Raw genomic sequence first — 27,902 nt, forward strand, 5'->3', positions numbered from 1 at the left:
AAGTCACTAATGTGTCCAGAAAAAGAAAAAAAAAAGAAGAAAAAGAAAAGAAGAGAAAGAAGAGAAAGAAAAGAGAAAGAAGAGAAAGAAAAGAGAAAGAAGAGAAAGAAGAGAAAGAAGAGAAAGAAGAGAAAGAAGAGAAAGAAGAGAAAGAAGAGAAAGAAGAGAAAGAAGAGAAAGAAGAGAAAGAAGAGAAAGAAGAGAAAGAAGAGAAAGAAGAGAAAGAAGAGAAAGAAGAGAAAGAAGAGAAAGAAGAGAAAGAAGAGAAAGAAGAGAAAGAAGAGAAAGAAGAGAAAGAAGAGAAAGAAGAGAAAGAAGAGAAGAAGAGAAAGAAGAGAAAGAAGAGAAAGAAGAGAAAGAAGAAGAGAAAGAGAGAAAGAAGAGAAAGAAGAGAAAGAAGAGAAAGAAGAGAAAGAAGAGAAAGAAGAGAAAGAAGAGAAAGAAGAGAAAGAAGAGAAAGAAGAGAAAGAAAGAAAAAAAGAAAAAAGAAAAAAAGAAAAAAAGAAAAAAAGAAAAAAAGAAAAAAAGAAAAAGAAAAAAGAAAAAAGAAAAAAAGAAAAAAAGGGAAAAAAAGGAAAAAAGAAAAGAGAAAAGAGAAAAAGAGAAAAAGAGAAAAAGAAGAAAAAGAGAAAGAAGAGAAAAAGAGAAAGAAAAGAGAAAAAAGAAAAAAAGAAAAAAAGAAAACAAGAAAAAAGAAAAAAAGAAAAAAGAAAAAAGAAAAAAGAAAAAAGAAAAAAGAAAAAAGAAAAAAGAAAAAAGAAAAAAAGAAAAAAAGAAAAAAAGAAAAAAGAAAAAAGAAAAAAGAAAAAGAGAAAAAGAGAAAAAGAGAAAAAGAGAAAAAGAGAAAAAAAAAGAAAAAAAAGAAATAGAAAAGAAAGAAAAGAAAAAAAAAAAAAAAAAGAAAGAAAAAGAAAGGAAAGAAAAAAAAAAAAGTGACCTGTCCAGTTGTGGAGAAGGGACTATGAAAACCAGAGTGGAAACAGCTGAGTCAAGTGAGGGAATTTGCAGTCAGGGTTTTACGCTTCACCATAACTGTGTCATTTCTCCTCCTACTTGACTCAGGGAAGAGCCTCTGATTCACTTTGTGGTTCTGCAGCTGCAAAACAATTTATTCAGGGGCTAGGGAAGAGCTGAGGACACAGGGCTTCAGGTCAGGGGGTCCCCTGGGGAGAAGACTCCTCTCTGAAGTGTAATTTGGGGCAACTGGGGAGATGGAGGTAAAGGAGCACACATGGGAGGCCTCCTTTCAAATTTGAATGTAACTTTTTCATTCTCATGTTAGAGGAAGGTTCTACCAATTTAGAGATTGACAGTTGTGTCCAAAGGAAATACAGCCCTCTGTGGGTTTTTGTTGAGGGTGTTTGTAAGGGTCTTTTTTGTCTCTTGACTGGAATCTCTGGGGACACAACCATACACAGCAGCTCTTTTTTATGGGAGTGCTGGCTGAAATTTGTATAATAGCAGTGCTATAGAAAATGTTCCAAAACCAGGAATCCTGTAGGTCACAAGCATTTGCTAGAGGTGAAGATGAACAGAAATGGGATTTCTCAGCTCCAGAGTAGAAACTGGAACTGAGAAATGTCATCTGTAATGATTTCCTCTGCTCTTTTCTCTGTCTCTATATCAAGGAACAGGATCAAGTGATGTTGTCTTAGGGAAAGCTGTTCCTGGGATGTTCTTGGTATTAAAAAGAGTACAGAAGTCATTGCAAAAAGTGCTCCACCATTTCACAGTAAGAATTACTACCACTGAGGTACCTGCAGGAGACCCCAATAAACCCAGGGAGAGCCCAGATGGAGCAGATCAGCTCACAGCCTGCTCACTCAGGTTTCCTACCTCTGCCTCTTTGACTGAAGGGAGGAATACATGAAAATTCTGCCTGAGACTCAAAGGAAACGTGGAAAGAAAGAAGAGGCCAACAGCTGCTGCCAATCTGCCAGTTAACACGAGTCAGTGACTCAAAATAACTCTTCCCAAAAAGAAGCTGGTTCTCAGGTTTTGAGCTAAAAGATGTAGGAAATAAATCTGTACATATGTGATACTTGCCTTTGAACTTGTATCCTGCTTGACTCTTCCCTGTAGTTCTTATGCTGGAATTGGGAAGCTGAGTCCTGGTCAGTTTCCCCAGAACACTGGGATGTAGAGACTTCCATCTTCTCCACTTGCTGTAAATCTTTTCCAGGCTCAGGAGATGGAGCTTTCTTGTTCATTCCTTCTGCACAAGCTGTTCCCCACCCTCAATCATCCTTTTAGATCCATCTATGTCTGATTTTTTTTTTCCCCGTTTGGTGACATCCTTTTTTTAGCCAGGAGAGGTAGGAGATGCACATAAGGTTTATTGGAAAGGCAGTCTGCTCCTGGAACAGAATTAACTCATACAAAAGCAGGTGCTGTTTGACCATGATGCTGCCAGTTCACTTCATGCACTGCAGGGAAAACACAAGAACCTTTTTTAAACGAGTCTGCCCTTCCAATCTCTGCAAGTTTCTTCTGCAGTTACAGCGGTGTTGGAGGTCTGAGAGGCAGTGGGGTGAGGAAGGCATCAAGGTGGGACAAAGCTCCAAGCCCTGCTGCATACTCAGAAGGACCAATTCCTTCCTTTACCTCCTGAAGTCCTGCTCTAAGGTTATTTTTTCTCAGCATGTGCTTAATGCAGTGATGTCCATGGCTCCCTTGGAGTTTGGCTGCAGATGTGAGCTCTCAGCTCATCTATAAATCAGACCACAGGGTGCCAGGTTGAGTGTATAGAAAATGAGGCAGAAAAGTGATTGTTGTGTATACCTCCAGCTGTAAGATCAGCCAGCAATCTGGACTCTGACTTTTCTTTATCCACTCCTTCATTAGAGCCCTAATAGGAAACCATAACTCTTGCATTCCCTGGCTTTGAAGCAGTAATATAGCTAGAGATACAATTTTAGCTTAAAATATGAGATGCCAGTGCTTTTTTATGCAAAATACCTTTTACAGCACTGGCATAAACTATAAGGAAAATATAGTCACCTCTAGGAGGCAGCATTTTATTGCAAATACACAATGTACAATTTGGTGTCTGACACTTCAGTAGGTTTTGAGGATTCTCACATCTCCCATGATTATTAAAAAAAAAAAAATTAATAATAATAAAAATTATAGTGGAAAAGAATTAAACCCACCCTTGCAGCAGAACTGCCTGTGCAAATATAAGATCTGCTTCTCCAGCCATCCAGAGCCAATCTTCAGATGAAATGTAGATAATCAGGCAAAAAAACCCTCTCCGGTTATCTGGGTGTGCCATGGCAGGGCAGCCGAGGTAGATGGAAGAGCAGAATAGCTGACTTGTTTACCTGCTCCCAGCAAAATACCCTCCCCCCTTTAGGAAAAAGCTCATTAGCTTAACTTTCACCTGCTAATTGGGAAGATACTTAACCTTTCACTTGCTGCTTTACTCAACAACTTTCTTTAGGGTTGCATTTTCTTTCTCTACAGCCCAGATCTGTCCGGAGCTGCAGCTGAGATTTTTTTCTTTCTGAATTTCCAGCATACAGAAGCAGTACAAGCAATAAGTGAAAACACGAGTTTACACCTTCAACATTTGACTGTTGAAAGGATTTCCTAAAAAAAAAAATAAAAAATCATCATTAAAAAAAAAAGGGGGGGGGGGGGAAGGAAAAAAAAATCATCTCTAATCTCTTTCCTAATCTGCCTGTTAACTCACACTTCTGGCTCTTGATATGGCCTGGTGAGGAGCCATATCAGAGGCTCTGATATGAGCCAGATCCTCTGATCTCTGACAAATCCAGGGAAAGTTGTCTGCCCCCATCTGTCAGATGTATATCAGCATTCCCTTCCCATAGTGAGGGATTCTGGAACTTGAATTTGTGTCTTTTAATGCCAGAGTAAAAGTTGCAAGTCCCTGACCTGCTTATTCAAGTGGCTGGCAATTGTATTAAAGGGATTTTTTTTTTCTGGTGAGGCATTAAGTTCAGCCAGCCAATACAGATTGTTGTAGTTCTCCCTGAGATCTGTACTACCAACTTCTCATTCAGAGAAAGCCTCTTCCATACGGCCAAAGGATAAAAAGGACCAAAATATCAGTGGAAAAGCTGACAGGAGGAACAAAGGCAAAACATAAGCACTTACATTTTGTCATCAGAGGATATTCATGTCTGAAGTATCAGGAGCTGAAAACCATGTGTATGATTTCTCATTCTTACAAATGTCCCAGATTCTGGAGAAAATATGTGGATAGAGTGGCTGTAAAATCTGTTGTCAGGCCTGAACCTGCCCATGGAGTTTGTCTTGCAAAAACAGGCTTTCATTTTTTTCTGCCTTGGAAAGTCTCTTTCCAGTGGCAGATGTGACAGATAAAAAGCATCTCTCTGATTCTGGACAATACCTGAACCACCAGGGAGTAAGGTCCTTAAAGAAAAAAAAACCAATTTTATTACTGGGTGTTAAAATAAGCAAGTATAAAGCTGACTTTGAAATATATTTATGGTCCAGGGTTTTTTTAGAACAGAATGTGTTAAAAATAAGCAACCATGCTGGATGCAGTGACAGGATGTGCCAAAGCTACAGTTAAATTATGTATCTGTATCAGCTGCAGGCAACACTGCATACTCAAAATTCCAAAATTACTTGTAAAAGCTCACGTACTTCTCATATTCAATGTTTAGCAAGAGCTGCTTTGCTTTACTAATAATAGCAGCAAAAGCTGCTGTCTGGTTACATTATTGTAATGTACTACCTGATGATGATTCTGTACCTTTTACATTTCACAGCATATTACATTTCTGGCAAGGAAAAATTATTCTTCATATATGAGCAGCTAGAAAACATCTCAGAGAGCTATACTATTAAATTATTGCCTTACAGGAAGATTTTATGTGAACTTCTTTATATAAATACTTAGAAAAGCTTGTAGAAAACACATAAAGATTGCATCCCATGCATTCTTTATGTGTGACATAAAGGATGTGAGGATGTGACAATCCTCGAAACCTACTGAAGTGTCAGACACAGACTGAATGCATTCTCCCCTCCAAATCTCTGGCAATGTGCTCTGCCCTTGACAGCACCTCCTTGCTTTTCAGATGGTTTCCAAATCTCAGGGGCATTAGATCTACCTGTGTTAGGATTTCATGGGCACCTTGAGGAAGAAGTCACCCTGTATAGGAAAAAAAAGGCATCTGAACAGCATGTCCATCCTTTTTATCCTCTTTTAGACTCTTTCTCTGCTTCCCTGAGTGGTGGTGGAAGTCTGTAACAACAAGGTACATTCTTCAGGTTTGAGAGAAGACTTCATGCCCTTGTGATTATGATTTTACCTGTGCAAGGTAAATGAGCAAGTGGTCTCAGCCACCTGCCTGTTGAGAGACATTTCAGCTCAGCAGAGGTAAGCACAAGGTTGCTGCTCAAGATTTTGGAAGCTCCTGAGGTGTGAAGAGTAAGAAGCAAAAGGAGCATTTAGTCAGGTTTTTCTAGGTGATCTTCTTCCCACTACTGAACCCAATGAGAGATGTGCCAGTGGTCCAGCCTGGTGTGGCCACCTCTATGTTCTTGTGTAGACAGAAGACAAACTTCAAGGTTTTCCTTCTGTGGGCTGAGCTGAAAACCAGTTTCTGTGGCTCAGAAGTGTACAGGGGGATTGTCTCTGCTAAAGGAGTCTCTCATGATTCTTTGCTTGATGTGGGGTCAGGAGGGGTGGAAGGGGGTGGTGAGACACGTGGCTGACAAGGCTGGTAGGGTGAGGAGAAGGTAAGATGAGAGAAGGTGCAGTGCATCCATAAGGGTGCTGCAGTGTCAAGGAAGTAGCAAAAAAAAGTGAGAGTTGGATGTGTGAGGGAAACTTCATGCTGGAGAGGTGACTGTGTCATCTATAATGAAACAAAGGCTGAGTAAGTCATCATGAGTAAGATGTGAAACATCAAAAAAAAAAAGTCAGGAAAAATCCACGGCAAAACCCGAGATGCAGAAAAATCAAAAGATCTGTATTTCTAAACATTTATGAGTTCATAGCTCATTATTTTTTCCTGATCCACAGGCGCCAACTGCTTTCCAAAAATAGAAAGACAAAGGAACTCTCAGTAGACCTGGACAATTTTTTCAGAGCCTTAGAAGGAATATTTCTTTCTTGCTTACTGGTTCTGCTCTGGCCCAGCTATGTAGTGACCCACAATCACCACCTGGCTACTGGGTATTCCTTGTGAAGTACCCAAAAAATGGTTGTCACTGTTACAAGAAAGCCACTGACAGCTGGCATGTATTCTCCTCTTCCCTGGGCTAGGCAGTCTGAGGGAAAAATAAATGAGTCAGAGAAAGTTAACAACTCCATCACCTCAAGAGGAAACGGAGGCAGTCGTGGAGCCCTTCAGGTCTATTTCTGTGTGTTCTTCTGTGCTCACCAGCCTGGCACTGGTGTAGTAAGCAGTGTGACTAATACCTAGCACGTGTTTTTTGCTCTCTCCAGAGGAAGCAGCACATGAGGCAGTGTGTCCAGCTTCAGAGGATCAGCTTCTGTCTTTTTAAACTGAAGCGAGGTGTGGGACAGTGCTTAATTCTTGCATGTGTGCTGCTCCCAGTCTCTCAAGAATGAGAAAGTTTTGCCTGACTTTACTCTGGCTTTACTCTGGTGCCACCCTGCAGTGCTATCCTAAGAGGGCTTCTCAGTCCAGCACCTTTTGGCAATCAAACTCTTTGCCTTATGACAGGAAAACTCAACCTGAAAGCAAACTAGCAAGCAAACCCTCAGAAATATTGCTAGAGGGCTGATCAAACATTTGGATGCCCTTTCTGTGATTTAGCTGGCAAGGCCCAGCCCCTTCTGCTGACGTCTTTCCTCTCTATCACACCCCAGACTTTTCCCAGTGGAGCTTCAGTGAAAACTGACTGTTTGCAGCTACATGGAGATTGCAGGCACCACAATCATTATTTCCTCTACCTGACCTGGAGCAGAAACTCCATCATCAGGATGGGAAGGTAGCCTGGTTGCCTAGCAAAGGTGGGGTGATTTATCTCTGTCTCTAGATTGGTCCCTTTTCTTTGCTGCACAAGAGAATTATTTTCAGACTTCCAAGGAGAATGAAGCCAGGCTAGAAATCAGAGGGGATGTGAGAGAGCTGCTCTCCCAGGGAGGAGAAGGAGTTACAGGGTTTCTCTGCTTTTTTCTCCTGGGCAGTGCAGGAAAATGGTTTTATCTGCCCCAGTTATAGCCCTGGGGGCTACCTTAGGGACTGCAACCAGCATCCTTGCCCTCTGTGGTCTCACCTGCTTCTGCAAATGCAAGCAACCTGGGAAAGGACTCTCAGAAAAGGAACAAGAGGAGGACACAGAAAATTCTAAGCCCAGTGTGCTTCAGCCAGTCCAGCAAGTAAGACACAGTCTCTGATTTACTCTGTCATTTTTTCTTTAAATGGAGAGGGTGGGAATGCAACTTCTCTGTTCATCTGCTCAGCACATGATTTCTGCTGCCTGTGTGTCTGTTTATTGTGTTCAGGAAACAGGAGGGAGGTGGGTGAAGCACAGAATTAACGAGGCAGGAGGCAGCTGCCACATTGCTAAAGAGAAAGCTGCTAATGGCAAAAACAGGGCAGGACTGGAAATGCTTGTTAGCTGTCAAGCTTGATCACAGGTGAAATAATTTCCTGAGGAGAGAAGACTGGACTTTACCAGGTGGCATACAGCATTGTAAAGAGGAGGTGACTCCAGCTGGGATCTCCTAGAGCAGCTATTTATTTCTCTTACTTTATTAATGATACCTTATGGTTCCTGCAGGAAAGCTGCCTGTCAACAGCTGGTTGCTTGTGAAAACCATCCCTCCACCTCCCTCTGCCACTCTAACAGAGGGATTAATTATATGTGAATTTAAAAAAAAAACATTGAAATAATAAGAAAATACAAGTGACAATCTAGGGTGTGTTGACTGGACAGTCTCATCACACTGTGAATTGCTTTATCACTTACTGTGTGGAGTAATCCCTGTGTGGTTTTTCTTTCTTGTTATAATCCAAAAATCCTGATTTACTCCTGGGCTCAGTGCAAGAGTGAGCAAGGGGAATTATTCAACCCTTTTAATAGACTTATAAATGGAAAGCTCTCCTTCAAAAGGAAATGTTTGACTGATTTCCTGGGTTGACTCTGGCTTTAGCATGAGCTACAGCACTGATACAGCCCCTGAAAGTATTACATGTTGGTTGCTGCTCTTGCTATATGTACATGTCTGTGTCCTTCTCACTCCATCTAACCATTCAACAAAAAGTTATACCATAGCAGCCAATTGCAAAGCCCAGTGATCCTCTGTATAAGTCTTTGTTTGCCTTTAATTATCTGAGGTGCCTTTTATTTTTTTGTTCTTAAATAATGTAGCAGGAGTCTTAATTGAACTTCCCTGTAATGTTTGTAATCACACATTCAGTTTTTTGGCCACCACTCTTAGGCTCTTAGTAGAGAAGATCCCTGGCAGTTTGCTGGGAGGAAAAATGACCAAATCTACTAATTGTAATTCTAAGATCTGATGCAGATGCACAGAACCACGTTACCAGAGCTTCTGGTTGCTGTGTGTAAGGATGGCTCTGTTGACCATGGATGAAAATCTGCACTGAGCTTAGGACTTCTCAAGAGATTGCTGCTAATTCTGAGTGTTCACCTGTGAGCATGGTGAAGACCTCCTAGCACCTGTTTGCATTTTTCTAGCATCAATTCTACCTGCCATTCTGTTTAATAGCTTTGTCATGTCCTTTCCAGCTCCTTTCTTGTCTTTTCTAACCCATAGAGGGGATTTGTCCACTCATCTATATCAAGATGCACAATAATGCTGAGATTTTCCAAGTTTACCATAAAAATGTAGCTTGGACATTCCTATCTTTTTGTGTAGATTTTTTTCCTAGCTGTTGTTTGGAATAGCATTGCCCACAGATAATTTTACCATCAGCCTCTTTCTACAAGAGACTTGTAATCTTCTAGCTCAGAAACCTCTCAAATCTTTACATCCTTGGATTGGATATATTTTCTCTTGGATTGGATATATTTCAACATCCCAAAGGGATGGTGCCCTTTGGGAAACATCCTGGGAAAGTGTTACTTCCTCCCGGACCTTGTTATCTGGGAATGCCATCTTGTTTTCCTGACTGAAATAATCACTAAGTCACTGTGAAGTCTAATGAAGCCCCCAGGTTACAGCCCTCACAGTATTTCTACATTCACAGAGTTTTTGCCATTACTTAATCCAGTATTTAACCAACACTGGATCAAATTATTCAACCTGCCCTCAATATATCACTTTTTCCTGAATGATTGTATTCTCTTAGCATTGTAGACTTTTTAGGATTAATGCTAATGTTACTGGGGAGTTGTGGGGTTTTTTTTTATAGCTGCCGAATGAACATTCTGTCACAGAAAGTGCAAAATGTTCTTAGTTTGCATATTCCTTATGTTTAACAATTATTTCCAATTAAAACAGTTTTCCTGCCAGGAACAAGCTTTCCCTTATGCTGACACTGACTCAGAATCAGTTTGTATACCTTGAAGGAATGAAACTCAAATTTGAGTTCTGGGCTTATATCATCTGTGTCTCTGTTTATAAATTGTCCTGTTGGGATTTTTTCTAACTACATCAGTACACTCTGTGTCCTAGTCAGTGCTTGACAACCTTAATTATTGAAGCCTGTCAGGGACACTGGCTTGATAAATAGAGTGGCAAAAGAAAGATGAATCAAGACTGCATTTTATTCACTTGTCATGTCTCCCATGACAGTGATGCTTCTATTTGCTATAGACAGAGGCTCCCCATGGACATGCCCTGCATACATGAGGAGAAGGAGGAATTCAAGTACACAAATACATCTAGAGAGCAATTGATACTGCTCAAAATGGGCAAAGTCTCAGGAAAGCATGCAGGATGAAGATTCCTGAACACATCCAGCAATGGCAGCAGCCTGGTGCCTTTTTTGAGAGGCAGGAACCCCCAAGGGTCAGTTGCAGCCTCCTTGCTACTTTTCATTTCTTTGGTTTCATGCAGAACTATCTGAACCCTCCTGCTGCTCTCTTGATTTAAGATACTGCTGCTGATTTGTAAAGGGAATTTCCATAGGGCTCTGCTACATAACTAGGTTAGCAGACACCACTTGAAAACAGAGCTGGCAGCAAAACTAATAAACAGAGGCAGATGCAGTTGGAAGAGGGGGGGCCAGTCCCACTGTGCTTGCATATGGCTCTCATGTCTAATTCTGCAGAGCAGACAGACAAGAGGAATATTTAGGCCCAGTGGAGTTTTTAGTTGCTGTGTGCTGGTGGATTTCCTGTCTGCCTTTCAGAAAGTGGCAGAAAAATTGTTCCAGCAACACCTCCCGTTTGTCAGGCGTTTTTCTGCCCAAAGTGCTTCAGGTGCAAAGCAGGAACAGTGCTCTTGTGTGAAGGGCAGACTGGTAGGACAGGAGCTTTGTACTGGTAAGACAGGAGCTTCAGGAGGGAAAAAACAGCAGAGACTGACCAGGGCAGCAGGCACTGTGTGCATGCTGGAACCAAAGCTTTTGCAGAATAAAAGTGACCTGTTTTTTTTTCCAAGCTGTTATTTAGTGATTCCTAATGCATTTTTCTGGTATCCTTTAATTTTAGAATAATGGAAATCTGCATTCAAGGTTTGGATTTCCAAGTTTCCCACATATTTTGAGAATGATGAAGCTCCCCTTCCCAAAAGAGGGATCTCTCCTGGGGACCTGCCCCTTATGGCTTGCACAGCAGCTCAGCTCAGCTGGATGCTGACTGGGGACTGCACACAGTGCCGTCTTTCTCTCTCAACCTACTTCTCTTTCAGAACCCTTGAAATTATGAAATGTTGTGTTACATAGTGGGCTTCCTGAACACTGACAAACTGGCTGCCCTGAGAAGATGGGGGCACTGACCTGATTAGCTCTTTCCCGCTCTCAGGTGCATGTAACTACAATGTTACGATCTCCATAAGCAGAATGTGACCCAAGAGCTGAAATCCAAGGTTGTTCTTTTTCATCATCTCTGTTTCTTGAGGAATAGCACATTGCCTCAGGATATGTTAACTGGGACCACAAAGTCCCAACACAGACAAGTGCTTGAGGGCATCATCTCCATTCATTATTAACATTATACTAATGAAAAAACTTTAATTACAATTATGAACGTTTTCTGGCTCGCCCTCAGTCTAAACTTAACACTGAATAGGTTGGCAGGCAATAGGGTTGGAGAGGATCCCACTGCATAATAATTAACCAAAATAGCAGTTTTTCTTCTGCTTTTTGTCTTTCTTGTTTTGGAAACATTAATAAAATCTGTTGCAAGGGTCTGGGTCATTTGCTAGTCAGCTTTTGGTTTTTCCCATTGATGAATCCAAATATAAGCGAATCAGGAATTAATTCAGTTATCAGCGGAGAAGATTGTTTCTTGGGACATAAGGACAGGAGGACTTTTCTGTTTCACTACTTTTCCCTGTTTTGGGAGAACAGTAACCCCTTTGTGGTAAACTTTGCTTGGCCCACCTGAGCATTACACCATCTTTCAGGTTCTTCTGCTCATTCCATGCTCCGAATTCAACAAAGAATTGAAATACTAAGAACAAGCTCACCCATAAATCCAAATTTCAGTCCTGGTTTAGTAAAGGAGAAATGTCAGCTGAGAGTCAGCTGAAGCTCTGGACCACAGAGCCAAGACCTAGTCCACTACTGTCCACTGAATCAACTCCTCTTGGTACATGCTTGCAGGGATCCTCTTATTACACCATGGTTGTACTTTCTACAAGTGTCTGTATGATTCATGTCTTTGCTTTTTTATGCTTGCTATATACTTATGTAGAACGTCCTCAAATCTGTGGGTGGCTACAGCCTCTTGGCTTTGGATTTGACTAAAGACATCAGGGTAAAAAATACCACACCTCAATCATGGTAAAATGAACTTCAAGGTTGATTTGTGTGCTGAGAGAAAACAGATTTGTTGAAGAAGGATTAACTGGTACAGGAAGAGAGGAATAATCAAACAATATATTCTTACCTTTTTTGTTGTTGTTGCAACCAAACATTTGTAGAGGGATGAATCTGAAAAGACAAAACACCAAACAGAAGGGTATCAGCTTTGACAAGTAAATCTCTGGGCATACAGGCAGTGGTTTCTAGAAATCATGATGGTGAGAACAATCTTTTCAGGCACTGTCTTTTCTCCCTTTATCTCCCCTCATTTAACACTGAATTGGGTGAATGAGTCTAATGAGTGCAAAGTAATAAACAAGGCTTTAATTTTCAGTTCAACGTTAAGAAAACTGCAGAGCCAGTCCAGCCCCGAGCACTCCTGAAGTTTCCCAACATTTATGGCCCCAAACCAGTAGTAACTTCACCTGAAATTGTTAACTACACGCAGTATTCCCTGAAGACAACAGAAGAACCAGGTGCTGGGAAACACCCAGCTTTGGATGAGACCAGGATGAAGATACAAGTCAATGAAGAGCTCTTCGTTCTCCCTCAAAACGGTAGGAGATTTGATCTTCAGACTAACAATTGCTTTTCTGGGTGTAGATCTCTAATATTTCTGATCATGATGTGATTGTACTTAGAGGAATAAATATAAGAATGAGCACACGAGTGCTTTTCACTCTCCTACCATGAGCATTGTCTGGGAGCCCTCCCTTCAATGCTTGTGTTTCAGAGAAAGTTGTCATCAAGCTCACCAGGACTTCCAGCTGGAGTTGTGTCTGGTTGTAAATTATTTTTTTTTACCTAAACATCTACAGTGTTGAAGAATCTGGCTCACCTGAAGTAGGCATTTTGCAGAAAAACATTGAGTGTAGTTCTACTGAGAGTAGTAGCAGTGCCATAGAATGAGTGAAATGTGGGATCAAAGAAAGCTTGGGAAACTCCTCTAGGACAAATGCTAGCTGTCCAGCAGCTGTCCTTGTCAGGGACACTGACAGCAGGGGATCACGATTCTATTTTTTTTTCTGTCTGCTGCTTTTTTTCCACTGTTTTTGTGAGATGGTCTTGGCTTGTTGTGAAATGCAGTGAAACCAAAGGCTGACACCTCCAACATTTTTTGCCAAACAGAATTCTTGTTTTCTAGCCAGCCCAAAGGGGAACATGCCAAAGCCTAGAACATGAGATTCCTTCAGGCTGAAAGAAAATGCAGTCTTAATTATATACATCTGGCAGCATGACTGGGTTGCTTCCATACAGATTTTTTACCTTCACAGATGTCTTTTAACAGGATAATTGACTTTATGGCTACCACATTAATAAAACCTTCCTGAAGGTTTGCCAGAGACACAATGCCATCTGTCATGATTTTTTTTAAAAGATAAATTCTTAGGTTTTTTAAATATCTGGAGATTTTATTTTTGTCCTTCTTGGAGGATGATAGCTACATCCTTCCACCATGAGGCTTTTGAGTGTGGAAAAGAGGGTACCATGAGAAGCAGCTGCACTGGAGGAACAGACTCTCTGAGCCATATCCTTGGATGTCAGGGAGAAGATTATAGAGTGGAGAGGGTGGAGGATGATGGCTGCATGTAGGCTAAAACTTATTCTATAAGTGTGTTGATGTAAGAGGCTCTCTGCACTGATAATAAATAGCACAAGTAGTTTGCTTCCTACTGTGCCTGATTTCATAGCTCAAGTGTGCTGAAATTAAGCAAGAATTGTTGTGGTCTTCTTTCTGTGCCTCGTTGGACCATGGCTGAGATTTTTAGGTGAAAATGTGTTGATCCCACTTTTGTTTTCTTTGTGAATCAGAACTGGCCTTGCATATAATAGCTTTTGATGATGAAAAGCTCTAGCATTACTTGTAGTCTTACCACTTGGTTTATTTCAGTATGAAATATGTACTCAGCTTCAAAATCACATGTAGAGAAACTGCCTCACAGCTTCCCAAGCTCATTATCTGCCTTCTGGTCAAGTGCTATGGAAATAGATGTCTTCTGCATGACAAAGACTGCATTGTTAAAATTAAAAAGCATTTAGAGACATCTGAGCAGAGTGGAAGCTTAAAAGCAGGCTCAAGTTCTCATTCCAAAGAACACAAGAATTAATTCACCTATGCAAGTAAAAAACAATTTAAAGCAGTATCACAAGTAATGTGTATATTTTGATATAGTTTGGTAATGGAAACCTTGGGCTAGGCATAAGGTGAAAGAGCAAGTGTGTGAACCAGCACAAGGTGGTAGACAGCAGAAGGCTTGCTGTAGAAAGAGCTGAAAGTGTGAGAAGACAGAGAAAAATGGAGATAGAGTGATGGAGGAGGGAGGAACATAAATAATATTCCTGCACAGGAGGTGCAAGGAGAGTAAAATGTTTAGCAAAGTGGCATCAAGACAGGATGGATTGATTTGTTCTTCTTGGAAGGTGAAGAGCTGCTTGCTAAAAGGGTTATCTCAGTTCCAGGTGTAGTCAAGGATGTGTGTGTCACAGAACACTTGAAGCCTGAGAAGGCAGCTGGCTGTAACCAGGCTCCTGAGCTCCACTACTCCCTTTCCTATGATCAAGAAAAAGCTGAGCTGTGTGTGACCCATCTGGAAGGTAAGGGGCAGAGCTCTTCTGCTGATGATTCTCCATCTGGAGGGTACTGTTGATTTTAGTTCCTCTCCTACCTTAAAATCAACCTGTTCCCACACCCCTTGGTTATTTCTGGACTTGCAGTATAGACATAACCTGGCAGTGTCACTGCTTGAAGTGGGTGCTCAAGGAATGACTTGGGAGCAACTGTTTGCACACCTCAAAAGCAGAAGCCAGGAAGCAGGATGGGGTCCTCCAGACCCAGACATGGTATAAAGCAACCTTTTTTTTTTTTTCTGGGGCAAGGGGAAGGGTGTTACTATCTCCTTCCTGTATAGTTTCATTCTTCGACTTGATCCTCTACCTAATCTCTCTTCCTCAAGCCAAAGGCTGAGTGTGAGATACCAGACTTATCTTCTAGGCCACTGAGGAAGGTCCCTGTGGATGAGCCTGACTGAGCTCTGGGTACCACTCTGAAGTGGGAACTGACAACTGTAACAGCTTTTCCACTCAGGGCCAGAGCATCATCAGTTCCCCTGGGAAGCTAAAACAAGCTGAATGAATAATTCATGCACACTGCAGCTCTCTGTGGAAACCTAATCAAATTACAACCTCCTCCCAGTGAGAACTGAAAGGGTGCTAAGCAGCAGCCACTTCAAGTGACATCAAGCCCACAGCTTCCCTCCAGGAGGGACACCCAAGGCTGAGAGCTCTCACCCTGGCTTTCCTTCCTCCATGGATGCCCCACTGCCACCCAAGCAGGACCTGGCTGTTGCGGCGAGCCCTTCTCTCGGGGGCACGGTTCTTCTCAGGAGGTCTCTCGCCGTCTCTCTCCCCAGGCATCTCTCGGCATCTACTCTCTGCTTCTGGGAGCATGCCTTTTATTTTGCCCTTCAGCCCCGCCCATTTCCAGCTGGGGCAGGCCCTAATTATTGGGCACAGCTGGGCCTAAGCTCCCAGTTCATTATCGGCAACACCTGGTGACTTGTGGTTCTCACTACATTTCCCCCCTTTTTGTTGTTTGTTGAAAAATAAACTTCATTTTTTCAATAATTTACAATTATTCTTATATTACAGCCTTTCATTTTCTTAATTTTACAATTTTCTTACAATTAAACATTAAACATTTCATTTTTCGTTCAATAACTTACAATTATATTACGGCCTTTCATTTCCTTAATTTTACAATTTTCTTCATTTTTTCAATAATTTACAATTATTCTTATATTACGGCCTTTCATTTCCTTAATTTTACAATTTTCTTACAATTATTCTTATATTACGGCTTTTCATTTCCTTAATTTTACAATTTTCTTAGCCTTTGATTGAAATGTGTAGGGAAAATTCGGGCTCCTACTGGCTTTTTCGCCTTTTCAGCCTCTGTTGTCAGTAGAAGATGAGGTCTCAGAACACCAGCTCAGCTTTCGCTGGTACTCGCTACCTCGGGATGCCTGGCCATGCAGAGGCACCAGTCTTATCGCGTGTCCCTAGGGCTCCGTTTCAGGACCGCATCGCGTGTCCCTGGGGGCTCTGTTTCAGGACCGCACTGTCTTGATGCGCACTCAGAGCTCCGCTTCAGCTTCAGCATTCCTCGCGTTTGAATTCCGCGCGCCAACTCGCTGCGCCTTTCGAGCCTCATTCTTCTTACCGTTTTTCGGCTTTCCTCCTGGCTGGCTCGCCATTCCAGGCTGTTGTATCTTGCCGTGCTGGGCTTCTATTCCAAGCTCTTCATGCCGCCTACAGCATTTAAGCCTGGCCTCGTGGAGCTTTTCCCGTGGTTGCGTATTTGGAGCTCTTTATAGAGCGCCCCGCACCACCGTAGTAGCTCCATCTGACGTGGTTGCGTATTCGAAGCTCTTTATATCGCCTTCCGCATTTAAGCCAGGCTTTGTAGAGCTTCCCGCAACCAACGTGGTCGTGTAGAGTTCTTTATCTCACCTCAGCATTCATGGCTGCTGTTGTTGCCCGCATTCTCCACCAATTGTTGCGGCGAGCCCTTCTCTCGGGGGCATGGTTCTTCTCAGGAGGTCTCTCGCCGTCTCTGTCCCCAGGCATCTCTTGGCATCTACTCTCTGCTTCTGGGAGCATGCCTTTTATTTTGCCCTTCAGCCCCGCCCATTTCCAGCTGGGGCAGGCCCTAATTATTGGGCACAGCTGGGCCTAAGCTCCCAGTTCATTATCGGCGACACCTGGTGACTTGTGGTTCTCACTATACCTGGCTTTCCTCCCCCAAGAAACCAGGAGAACCCATGGGACCTGGGAGTTCAGGAGCAGCTGTCCTTGGACTGGTGGCAGCAAGGACTTCAGTTTTGCCCCAAAAGCCATACTGCTTCATGAGCCCTGAGAGGGAGGTGTGCTCCTCTTGCTGCAGAGAAGGCAGGGTGAGGAGATAAAGAGAAGTGTGAAATGCCACTCTCACTCCAGGCTTTTCAACATAAAAAGGGATATAAGATCAGAGTTGAATGTCTGTTGACCCAGATCTTTTGGGAGGTGGGATAGCGTCTGAAGGAGTCATTTGCCAAAGGTTGGAGAAGCAGAATGTCATAACCCTCAGACATATCCTTCACTGGTCTGCAGGGGTGTATGTGCCAAGAGGGAGAGCGCTCTCATCTCTGATGTCTCTGACTGACCATATGTCTTTTAAAGCCTTTGTAAGAAGCCTTTTTTAGGTACCATGGTCAATGAGAGCTGCACACCCCTTTACCACACTGTCTCTCACCTCATTGCTGCTCTGCATCTTGGAACAGAGCAGTTCCCTTGAACTCAGTTGTTGCCCACCCAAGCACTTACAGAATCCTCTTGCAGTGACAGAAGGACAAGGGCAGGAACAAGTGTCACCGTCTGTGCAGTTGCTTTAGTTTATGGCCCATCATGAAACATGCAGTTTAGAAACATTTATTTCAAGGCTGCCTTTTGCCACAAGTCCTTGCAATCAATATTTCTTTTCCAGCTACCCACAGCAGCATGAACAGTGACCAAGATGCTGGCTGCCATTGCTACATCCTGGGCACACTGGTGAGCAAGTCTGGTACTGCTGAGGCCCAGACAGAGCTGAAGAAGAAGGTGCTTCACACCCTCTGGGAGGAGCCCCTGAAATTCCCATTAGCAGAGGAGGAGATGCCAGAGGGAACACTGACCCTCACCCTGAGAAACTGCGACAAGTTCTCCAGACACAGCATTGTGGGGGAGCTCAAACTCCGCCTTGCTACCATGGAGGAGTCCTTTGGGGTGGCCCAGTGCAAAAGGCTGAAGAGTCCCGAGAAGGTAAGGGCTCAGCCTGTGTGGGGAGTCCAGAAACTGTAAGGGATTGCTAGGACAAGCCCTCATCCAAGGGCTTTCCTTTCTTTGTTTGAGGTCTTCCAGGTTTAGAGGGGTGATGTGTGACTGCATAGGTCACTCAGCACTGCTCTGTGCTGGTCTGGAGCTAATAATATCAGAAAGTAGTCAAAGGGTCATCAACCCAGCCCTTTCAGCAATTAAGCTGTGTCAAAACTCTCTCCCCTCTTCCCTCAGTTACATGAAAATCTGATACTGGGATCGGTAATTCAAATCCCATGCCTAGAAGGAGTGCCATGAGTTTCTGTCAATTTGGGATGCAGGGATATGGTGGCAAGAGCTGAAAGTGTCTACAGAGAGTGGACTACAGGATGGAGGGACTCTGAAGGTCTGGGTGTGGATAGGGCATATGGTGGCACCACAGGAAGCCTAAAGCTAGGAGTATTGGGAAGGAAATCATAGAATCACAGAATGTCATGTTGGAAGGGACCTCAAGGATCATCTGGTCCAACCTTACTAATCTTGTTTTTTATATGAGATGTCCCAGCACCCCATTGAGTTGAGACTTAAAATGTTTGCCTGAAGACCACTTACCATTTACTGGGATCAATCCAGCAATGGTATTTGTTCTGAAAGAAGTCAAAATTTCACTCATTGCATTGTGCTGGTTTCTCAGATGTTGAAACCTCCCTTTCCTCCATTGACCTCAGAGTCCCAGCTGCACAGAAAGGAAAAATGGAGGGAAGGATTCCCTGAGGAAGGTATAAGGGAAGCTTCCTGTGGGCTAACTTCTTGCACACTTCCTCAGGAGCTTTTTCCCTGCCATGAACTAGATCCTTCTTCTGGCAGCAGCCAGTGCACTTCACATGGCAGCAGAGTGATGTTCCTAGGACACTGCTAGGAACAGGTAGCACAGGTAAGCAGAGGATGAGCAATGCAGAACACCACTAACATTGTCAGTAAGCATGCTGGAATAAAATCTAGCCTGTCACCATCAGGGATGAGGGCTCCTCACTGAGTTGGCCACAGACACAGAATACAGAGGCAGCATTTCTGATTTCCATTCATGCTAATTTATATGATTGGCACTTGAGTGCTAGCAGGGCTGGCCATGCTCAAAAGCCTCTGGCAGAGAGACAGGCAGCCCAAACAAATGGGTGGTCTGAGTTTAATAAACTCCAAGTACCAGGCTAAATATTTGCCTAATAGCTGCAAATTGCCTGCTGTTTGCTGTCCCAAAGAAATTATTCCAATGCAATGATTTCAATTCCTAGAGTGAGACAGATGGAGTAGACACACACACACCTTATGTACCATGGGATGTGCTTTGTAACCAAGCCCCAAGGACCAGCAATGACCCAAGTGGAGTCCCTAACACACTGCCCACTTTGCCTGGGTCCAGCTTCACAGCTCTGCTCCAGGCAGACACACAGCAGCATTCTTCTCCAGGCTGGCAGCACAAGGTTAACATTAAGAGGACTGCTGAGCAGTGCCCCAGTTTGAGCTGAGGATGTGCAGTGAAAGCTGAATTTGCGTCATCTGGGACCTGAGAGAGCCAAGCATTGCACAGAGATACCTTACATCCAGGTCCTGAATCATTCATTGAGAATCAGAGCAGAAGGGAGTGAGGAAGAGCTGATCAAAAAAAAAGAGGAGCTATTTTTAACATCATACATCCAGGAACAAAGTTACTGGGCTTTGTTTAAAGTCTGACATCTCCTTGAAAAGCCAGGAGCTACAGAAATGTCATTGCTGGCTTCCCATTCATTCTCCCACACAGAAGGGAAGGAGCTCAGAGGGGATCTTACAGGTAACCAGGTACTGTAATTAGTATTCAGGAATTCATGGACTGCTGGGAGCAATGCAAAGTGTAGATATTGCAGACTGATATCCTTATCTTGTCTTCCTTCCCTCACAGTGCTTTGCTAATGACAGTGATGATGGTGGCTCCTTGCATAGCACCTTTCCTTTGGTGATTTCATGGTGCCCTGCACACCTAATTCACTGGTAACCCCTTGATGATTTTCTAGTCCTTATTACACAGAAAAGAAGGGTGAGGTTTTGGTAGTTGTGTGGATTTGCAAGGTTGCAGCACAAAGTGCAGGTTATGGATTTAATAGGGGAAAAAAACAAACCAAAAACTCAAAGAAACAAAAAAGCAGAAGGAGGATGAGAGGAAAAGTATCTCTGGCTTGGACTATTTATGCAAAACTCCATCACAGTCCCACCATTGTAGGTTTTGGTTTCATATACATACAGGCTGGTCATAAACTAGATCAGAATACTAGGTGCTAGAAAGGCAGAGGTAGAAGATGTGAGGTGTGTGTGCAAGATGTAGGTTTGTGTGTGTGTGTGTGTGTGCACGTTCACAGAATCCTGCCAGACCCTGCCTCCCCTCCACACCCCTGCCCCAGTCTCCACTGGATCTGTCTATGCCTGGAGCCACAGGACCCAAATTATAGCCAAGAGCTATAGAGAGGGACAGGGTGAGATGTAGAGGGGATAAACAAAAGCAGCTGATGTCTTGCCCAGGCAGTGGTTCTGTAGTGAGATGGTATTAGTGTCTGTCCCTCAGATGTACAAACACCCCATTTTTTGTCATGGGCAAACAGCCATTTGAATCTGTGGGTTGGGTTTTTTTAAGATCCACATAGATTTAGGATGGGAGTTATATCAGTTAAATGCATCTGAGCCCTTCGTTGCTACCTGAATGCAGGAAAAAAAAAAAATTTACTTGCATTGGTTTGGGATTGAATTTCAGGCTTCCTTGCTAATGGTCTCCCATCTGATTTGTGCACAACAAATAAGTCACTGGAACCAGACAGTGATGACAGCGATGTTTTCTGGAGAGTCAGTCTGCTGATGCAGAGCATACAGGGGTCTGGCCTGGCCTGCTGAGAGTAAACGGGTGAAAACTTCATTTGAAATATTTATCGCTTGCTCCGAAGGGAGAGAGTGGAGAAGGGCTGCCTGTCCTAAAGCCTGTAAATCATGCTGAGGAGTCCAAAGGGAGTCTGTTCAATTGACATCAGCTTTCTGGGACTCTTCTGGGTCATTAACTTCATCCTAAACCAGCTCTGTGTCACGGAGAGAATAGCTGCTCCCCCCTGCCCCTGAATGGTGAGCACCGGCGTGGGATTTCAGAGGTAGGAAGAGCCAAGGGCTGTGCCAGGCTCAGGGAGGATTTCAGCCTGGCTGGGTTTTCCCAAACCAAGGAGAAGGGGGTCAGAGAAGGTTCAGCTCCAGCTGGAGGGTCTGGCTATTTGGCACAGAACTGGCTCTCACCTGCTAGACATGTGTGAGCTGGGGTCCACATCTGGTCAGATCCTAAAGAGCAGCTTCTGAAGGGTAAGTTATGAGAAGCAATAAAAAAGCAGAGGACATAAATAAAGGGCAGCTAGATAATCTCTCAAAAAGGAGAGTCTGACTACTTGCATGTAGTTCAGCCCCAAATCCTCTTCTTCTGACTAAATATTCCACTATAAGGAGATGTCAGGAAGCAGTTACCTTCCAGTGACAAAAGCAGTAACCCACATGAGGGGGGCCTTAGGAGTGGAGCAGCCCTCTCAGACATCTCTGCCAGGTTTCTTCCCTGTACAAGACAGAGACACAGTTTGGTTGGTGCATGACCTCCCACCCATCACCTTTTGTAGTTTTCCCAATGTTATGGCCAAGATGGTATAAAAAATTAACCCTTCCTGTGTCTCCCTTCCCAGGAGCCATCTACAGGCCATGGGGAGGTTCTGCTCTCTATTAGCTACCTGCCAGCAGCTAACCGCCTGCTAGTGGTAATTATTAAGGCTAAAAATCTCCATTCCAAGCAGCTGAAAGATCTACTTGGCCATGGTGAGTAGAATAGCATGAAAAAAGAGACTGTTGTTTCTGCTAGTATGTAAATCTAGAAAGAAAGTGGGAAGGGTGGTGTTTGCCAGGAAAAAAATAAATGTATGTTTGGCTTAGAAAGCCAAAGAGATTTGAATAATTTCTGAAAATTGAAAAACAAACCCACCAAGATCAATGTTTCTTAGGTTTTCTCTCTCAGTCTGATGTCACCAGTTAAGGCAAAATGAATGCCAGCAGTCCATTTTTTGTTCTTGTTCTTTCCTTATCAATCCTTGGAATTGTTTCCATCTAAAAAAAAAAAAAAAAAAAAAAATCTAAATTTATATTCAGTGATTCCTTTCTTTTATTAGTTTAAAAGCAATCTGGTATTCTTTGGGAAGCTCAGGGTAGAAGGAAGTTTAGGTTGAAGGCTGGTTTACAGAAACTGGAATAGGAGGATGAAAGCTTGGAATGAACTGGAACGAAAGCTTGCAGTTTTACCCAAATGTAATCAGGTCTGCCATAGAACAGTAAAAGCATTCATTTTGTTGCAGGCTTATTTATATGGTGTCTCTCTCCTATTTCCTATGCAGATGTTTCTGTCAAGGTGACGCTGAGGCATCAGTCCTTGAAGCTGAAGAAGAAGCAGACCAAACGTGCCAAGCACAAGATCAACCCGGTCTGGAATGAGATGATCATGTTTGAGGTGCCCCACGAGCTCCTGAGTGCCTCCAGCGTGGAGCTGGAAATGCTGAGCCAGGATGCTGCTGGGCAGAGCCACGTGCTTGGCAAGTGCAGCCTGGGCTTGCAGGTCACAGGCACGGAGAGGAACCACTGGGAAGAAATGCTGAGGAATCCCAGGAGACAGATAGCCATGTGGCACCAGCTCCACATGTAGATTGCCACCAGCCTGGGGAAATAAGCTGCATTTCCCCTTCCACCTTCTCCTTCACAAAGTTGCTTGGCACAGCATTCCTCTTCCACCACTTTCTCTGATTTTCCCCGCTTCATCCTAGCCCAGGAAACTGTGTAGAAAAATGTATTTGAAGAATAATCTCTCATCTAACCAAGTGGTCCTCTCAAACAACATATTTGGCTACAAGAATGATTTGAATTATTTTTTCTTAGCCTGCAGTTTCTGTAAGGTCCCTGTTTCTGCAAAAGAGCAGAGGCAACCAAGGATAACATGGAAATGTAAGTCACTCCTTGGTTTTACCGTCACTGCTTTTCATACTTTACAAAACTGTGACAAATTAAGATCATGAAACATTCACTCCAGACCCAAAGTACCAGTATGAAAGACACAGTGGAGCCAATGTACAGCAGGAGGATACCTGGAAAAAGATATGGAATTAAGGGAGAGATCTGAGAAAGAAGAGAAAGTGTGACAGTCAACACTTCCATCCTGTGTAGACTTTGAAGCACACACTGCCAAACCAGAAGCTAAACACCTTCCTTCACTTTTGTTTCCTGGAGTGTCCTCTTATTTAGGATTCATGAAAACTGCTGAAAATACAAATGTTTCAGGATCCTTTAGCAGAATACTTATACCTTCTGTCTTTTCATAGTGTCACACAGGACGATCCAAAACAGGGACAAAAAAGGTATTATTGATTTTACCTCTGAAAATTTGGAACAAATCTCTCTGCTTACTGCCATGTTTTCTGTTTGGGTTCTTCTGAGCCAGAAAGTTTCAAATGCTGTAATTATACAACAACTAAGACTAGACAAAAGAAGTGGGATCATTTCATACCTCTGCAGTTGATTGATGGGTTTGGGTTGACAGTTAACTATCACACTCATATCCTCATACCAGCATTACTCAGAGACAACCCTTAAGAACTGCCATGTGTTTCATCACTTCCAGACAGAAGGAATTTGCTGACCAGACAGACTCTCCAGGGCTTGTTTTTGTGAGTGTTCACTTTCAAGATTCAAAGTGGCTTAAATGTTACTGTTTACTGTCCCTTTTTTGTATCTAGATAGACTATATGACCTCATAAGCACACTGCTTGTCCTACCACTTTATTTCAATGAGTAGACACAGCTTTTAGGGACTTGCATGGGGGCAAGGAACCAGAAATCTAAAACCAGAACCATCTAGTTTGTAGCACTAAAAAAGACAGAGAGCTTTGGTTTTTCAGGGACAGCTTGACCCCTTGTTTAGTTCAAAATAGTCAGCTAGGCTTGATCCCATCCTATTTTGATGACTTAGTCAAAAGCAGACTGTCAAGTGAAGGCTTCCAGCCTTTTGGCAAAGGGAAACCACCAGAACCAGTATCTGAAAACTGGTTGAAGTGCCAGGCTCAGAGAACTATGGACAGGGGAATGAAATGCAGCTGGGAGCCAGTCACGAGTGGGCACTGGGGCTGGCAGTGGGACTGCCACTGATCAACACCTTCATCAATGACTTGGCAGTGGGGCAGAGTTTGCAAATGACACACAGCCAGGAGTAGTGGCTGATACACCAGGTGGTTGTGCTGCTGCTCAGAGGGATGTGGAGAGGCTGGAGGAATGGGGTGACAGCAACCTCCTGAAGTTCAACAAGAAGTGCCAAGTCCTGCACCTGGGGAAGAACAGCCCCATGCATGATTGCAGTGCTGGGGGTTGATTGTATGGAAAGCAAGTTCTCAGAAAAGGACCTGGATGTCCATGTTGAACATGAGCCAGCAATGTGTTCCTGCAGCAAAAAAAGGCCAAAAGTGTCTTGGTCATTGTCAGCAGGCCAAGAGGGGTGATCTTTCCTCTCTACTCAGCACTGGTGAGGCCATATCTGGAGTGCTGTGTCCAGCTCTGGGCTCCACAATGCAAGAAAGACAAAGACCTACTGGAGAAAGTAGAGCAGATGGCCATGAGATGATTAAAGGACTGGAACATCCTCTGTAGGAGGAGAGGCTGAGAGAGTTGGGACAGTTCAGGCTGGTCAAGAGAAGGGTTGGAGGATGGAATTTATCTGGGAGAGGAGAAAAGAAGATGGAGACAGACTCTTCTCCGTGGTGCCCAGTGACAGGACAAGAGGCAAAGGCAGAGATCACAATACAGGAAATTCCAGCTGAACATGTGAAAACAGCAAATTAAAAAAAAACACACCTTTTTTTACTGTGGGGATGGTCAAACACTGGAACAAGTTGCCAAGAAAAGTTGTTGGGAGGCCCCATCCTTGGAGACACTCAAAATCTGCTGGGATACATCACTGAACAACTCTGCTCCAGTTTATTCTGCTTGGAGCAAGAGTGGGTTTGAACAAGATGATCTCTGGAGGGCTCTTCAAGGGTGTTGTGATGCACACTTAAAACTCTGTCATCTTTACACTTCTATTCCCTTCCTAGGTGATAGAACCAGGAGTTACAGAATCGTTTTAATAAGAGTGATGAAAACAGCTTTGATCAACCTACCAATGAACCAGAAAAGCACAGTATGTTAATGAATTTTGTACCCAGTGTTTTCATCTCTGATACTGCTCCATTAGCTAGAGGGGATCTGAACAAAAAGAAAATTGGCTTCTTGTTTTCATCTATGTTTTGTTGTTTTGTTTTTTTTTATTATTACTAGCAGAAAGCTGTAGGATAGTGTGAGTAAAATCAACATGGGGTTTTAGTTGATAGTGACTTCTTAATAGTTGCTGTGTTCATGATTTGCCTGTAGATGTTCCTATAGATTTTGAATAATTTTTTTCCCATTTAAGTGCAGAATTCATTGTGATGTTGGCCTCTTTGACATACAGGCTCCTGGCAGTGCTGTGATTCTTCCTTTTTTAGGGTAATGATCAGAAGGATAACTTCATGGTATGATGCTATTTGCCTGGCACCAGAAAGCCCAGAGGGCCAAATATTTGCTTTTCTGCCAAGAGATTTCTCCTCCTGCTTATTTTAATGAGCCTTTTATAAGTGTCCGACTGTAAACAGGATTATCTGCCTCTGCTCCTGGTGATTTTGTCACACCCTGTAACCAGACAGCAATCCCACAGCACCTAAAGGAACAGCCCCTTGCAAGCTGGTTGTGCTGGGACAAAACCAGGGCCTCTCTTACAGAAGAAATAAAGGTGTCTGTATGCACTACTTAAACACAGATCTGGCTGAGGAGCAAAACGGTGCCCTCAGAGTTCAAAGTTGTCCCCTCCTGAGCTGCAGTGGGCAGGAGGAAGAGTGAGAACTCAACGCATCTTTCCCACTGGATCCTTTTTCTTGCCCGGCATTTTAGCCGTGGAAAGAATGTTTCCCGCATTCAGCAGAGCCTGAACAAAGGCTGCCAGGTGTTTATTTAACGAGGCAGCCATTCGCAGGGCCGGGGCTGAAAGCAGGGTGCTGGCTGTCCTCAGCAGCAGGAATGCTGTCTACGTGTGGTACCGGAGGGACCAGGATGCTCAGCCCGGGCCCTTTTGAACTCTGCTAATAGGAGCTGATTTGTCATCGCATTCCAGAGCCCCTCTGAACCTCCTGGATCGCTTTGTTTAGCAATGCTCGGATGCCCCTGAGCACCAGCACCCTAAGGGTCGGAGCCCAAAGCAGCCAAACCTCGAGGAGCTGCTGAGGGAGGTGACAGCTTCAGGAACATAAACCCAAAGTATTTGGGAAATGCTCAGCGCTGTCACATCAAGTGACTTGGGCGAGCTGTAAAAATATCCCTGAGGTGCAACATGGCCAGGGAAGAGACACAGGCAGCACCCCTGGTTTTCAGCTCCTGAAGCTGTAAGTACTGGATGTTTTCAGCTCCTGAAGCTGTAAGTAGAGGAGCAGCACAAACGTGTCTTAAATCAAAGGGTGCTGCTTATAAAATGCATCGTAAGAGGGGAAGCAAAAAACCAATTATGGCAATTAATGTTCTTAAGCTACAGCTGTGATCAAAAAGAGCCATTAGATTCCCCAGTGGCTTTTCAGTGGTTGCACAGATTATTTTTCTTACTATAACCTATTAACATGGAGCAGCTGGAAGCAAAGAGACTGTTGCGAAGAAAGGAAAAAAAAAAAAGAAACAGGGGATGGTGGTGGTACAGTCTACCTGATCCAAATAATCCTTCCCACAAAGGTCCAGAGATTTTTTGGGCTGAAGGAGAGGGATTCACAGTCTCTCCTCCAGTGACAGAATCCAAACAACACAGCTACTGTAAAACAGAATGAGAAATGCAACTCCATTATTAAATCCATTCAGCGTCACCTGGGAGAGGTGATCTGCTGTGGTATCTGCTCAGAAGGGGGGGGCTGAGAGGCCAGAGGAAATAACTTGTGACTACATTAGGGAGTTACTTGGTTAAAATATAGATTGTAAGCATACAATGCTTTGCCTCTACCTGTCCTCAGAGCTAGATCTTCCAGGAAAATGACTTGGCCTGATTTTAGGCAATTTGTGCTCCAGTAGAAGAGATTAAAAAGCACAGATCATTGATAGGCACTGAAAAATCTCTGGGGTGTTTCAGACTCATTACTTGCCTCAGCCCCCTCCCCCAGTTGCAAAGGGGAGTGGTTGCAGCTGGTGTCCTGTAAGAGTAACACATTTTTCCACAGTTTTCCCCTCCCTTGTCCCAAATGTCCTTGCACAGTGACAGAAACTATGTTTGCTTTACAAAGAGGTAATCCAACAGAACTAAATGGAAAATTACCTTCAACAGAGCTTGGAAAAATTTCAGGCTCAACTATTCTTCCAGGAATTACTGTGCTTTCAATACTTTCGACAAAAGTACTTTGCATTTTGCTAGAATCTGTCTTGCTATTATCTGGCAGTATTGTCCAACGACACACTTTTTTTTGGTTGGTTTTTTTTCCCCCAGAGTGGAGAGGTTGTAATTTAGGCTCTAGGGATACAGCCCAAGATTTGCTCAAGCTTTCCTGATGCCTAAGATGAGATGGCCACAATGATGCTTAGTGAGAGCAGGGAGCTACAAAGACTTGGACCATGTTTCGTGCACTCTTTTGAGGGTCAGTGTGAAGTGTGATTGAAGGGTAGATCTTTGACAGCATTTTTTTATGTGTGCTCAGAGTTTAACTAAGTCTCAAAATACATTTGATTTGCTGAAGGATAAGCATGGTGAATAACTACTATTACTCCACACTTCATATTGTTTCTTCTGTTTGTAATTACCAAAATGTGCAAGAACAGTAGCAAAGTGAAATAGTGCTTTGTGGCCTTCCAGCATGAGAAGGCTTTTCTGCTTACTTTGTCCTTTGGTGTCCCAGTGAGTTTGTTGTAGAGAGCCATATCTTGTTTGTCAACACCCTACCTTGTTTGCACAGTCCAAAGCACAAAAACAGAGCATGAGGCTCAGGCATTGTGTCTAATGTTACAGCACAACATGTAAATCACAGCAAATAAACAATCCCAAATAAAGAATCT

At 43.3% G+C, this 27,902-nt stretch overlaps 1 protein-coding gene across 2 annotated transcripts; it reads left to right on the forward strand.

Moving 5' to 3' along the window:
* The first annotated feature begins 6,805 nt into the window (after positions 1 to 6,805).
* SYT13 (synaptotagmin 13) lies at positions 6,806 to 27,899 on the forward strand. 2 transcript variants are annotated; one of them, XM_071744943.1, is made up of 6 exons: positions 6,806 to 7,348; positions 12,241 to 12,463; positions 14,361 to 14,501; positions 17,428 to 17,741; positions 21,470 to 21,599; positions 22,169 to 27,899. In XM_071744943.1, the coding sequence occupies exons 1-6, from the start codon at positions 7,166 to 7,168 to the stop codon at positions 22,471 to 22,473; spliced, it is 1,296 nt and encodes a 431-aa protein (XP_071601044.1). In that variant the 5' UTR covers positions 6,806 to 7,165; the 3' UTR covers positions 22,474 to 27,899. The 2 variants fall into 2 exon arrangements, with proteins under 2 accessions (XP_071601044.1, XP_071601045.1); XM_071744944.1 differs by having other exon boundaries at positions 6,857 to 7,348; positions 14,367 to 14,501.
* Positions 27,900 to 27,902: the final 3 nt, after the last annotated feature.

This window comes from Heliangelus exortis, chromosome 5 (assembly GCF_036169615.1).
Source record: "Heliangelus exortis chromosome 5, bHelExo1.hap1, whole genome shotgun sequence".
In the NCBI taxonomy this organism is placed as follows: domain Eukaryota; kingdom Metazoa; phylum Chordata; class Aves; order Apodiformes; family Trochilidae; genus Heliangelus; species Heliangelus exortis.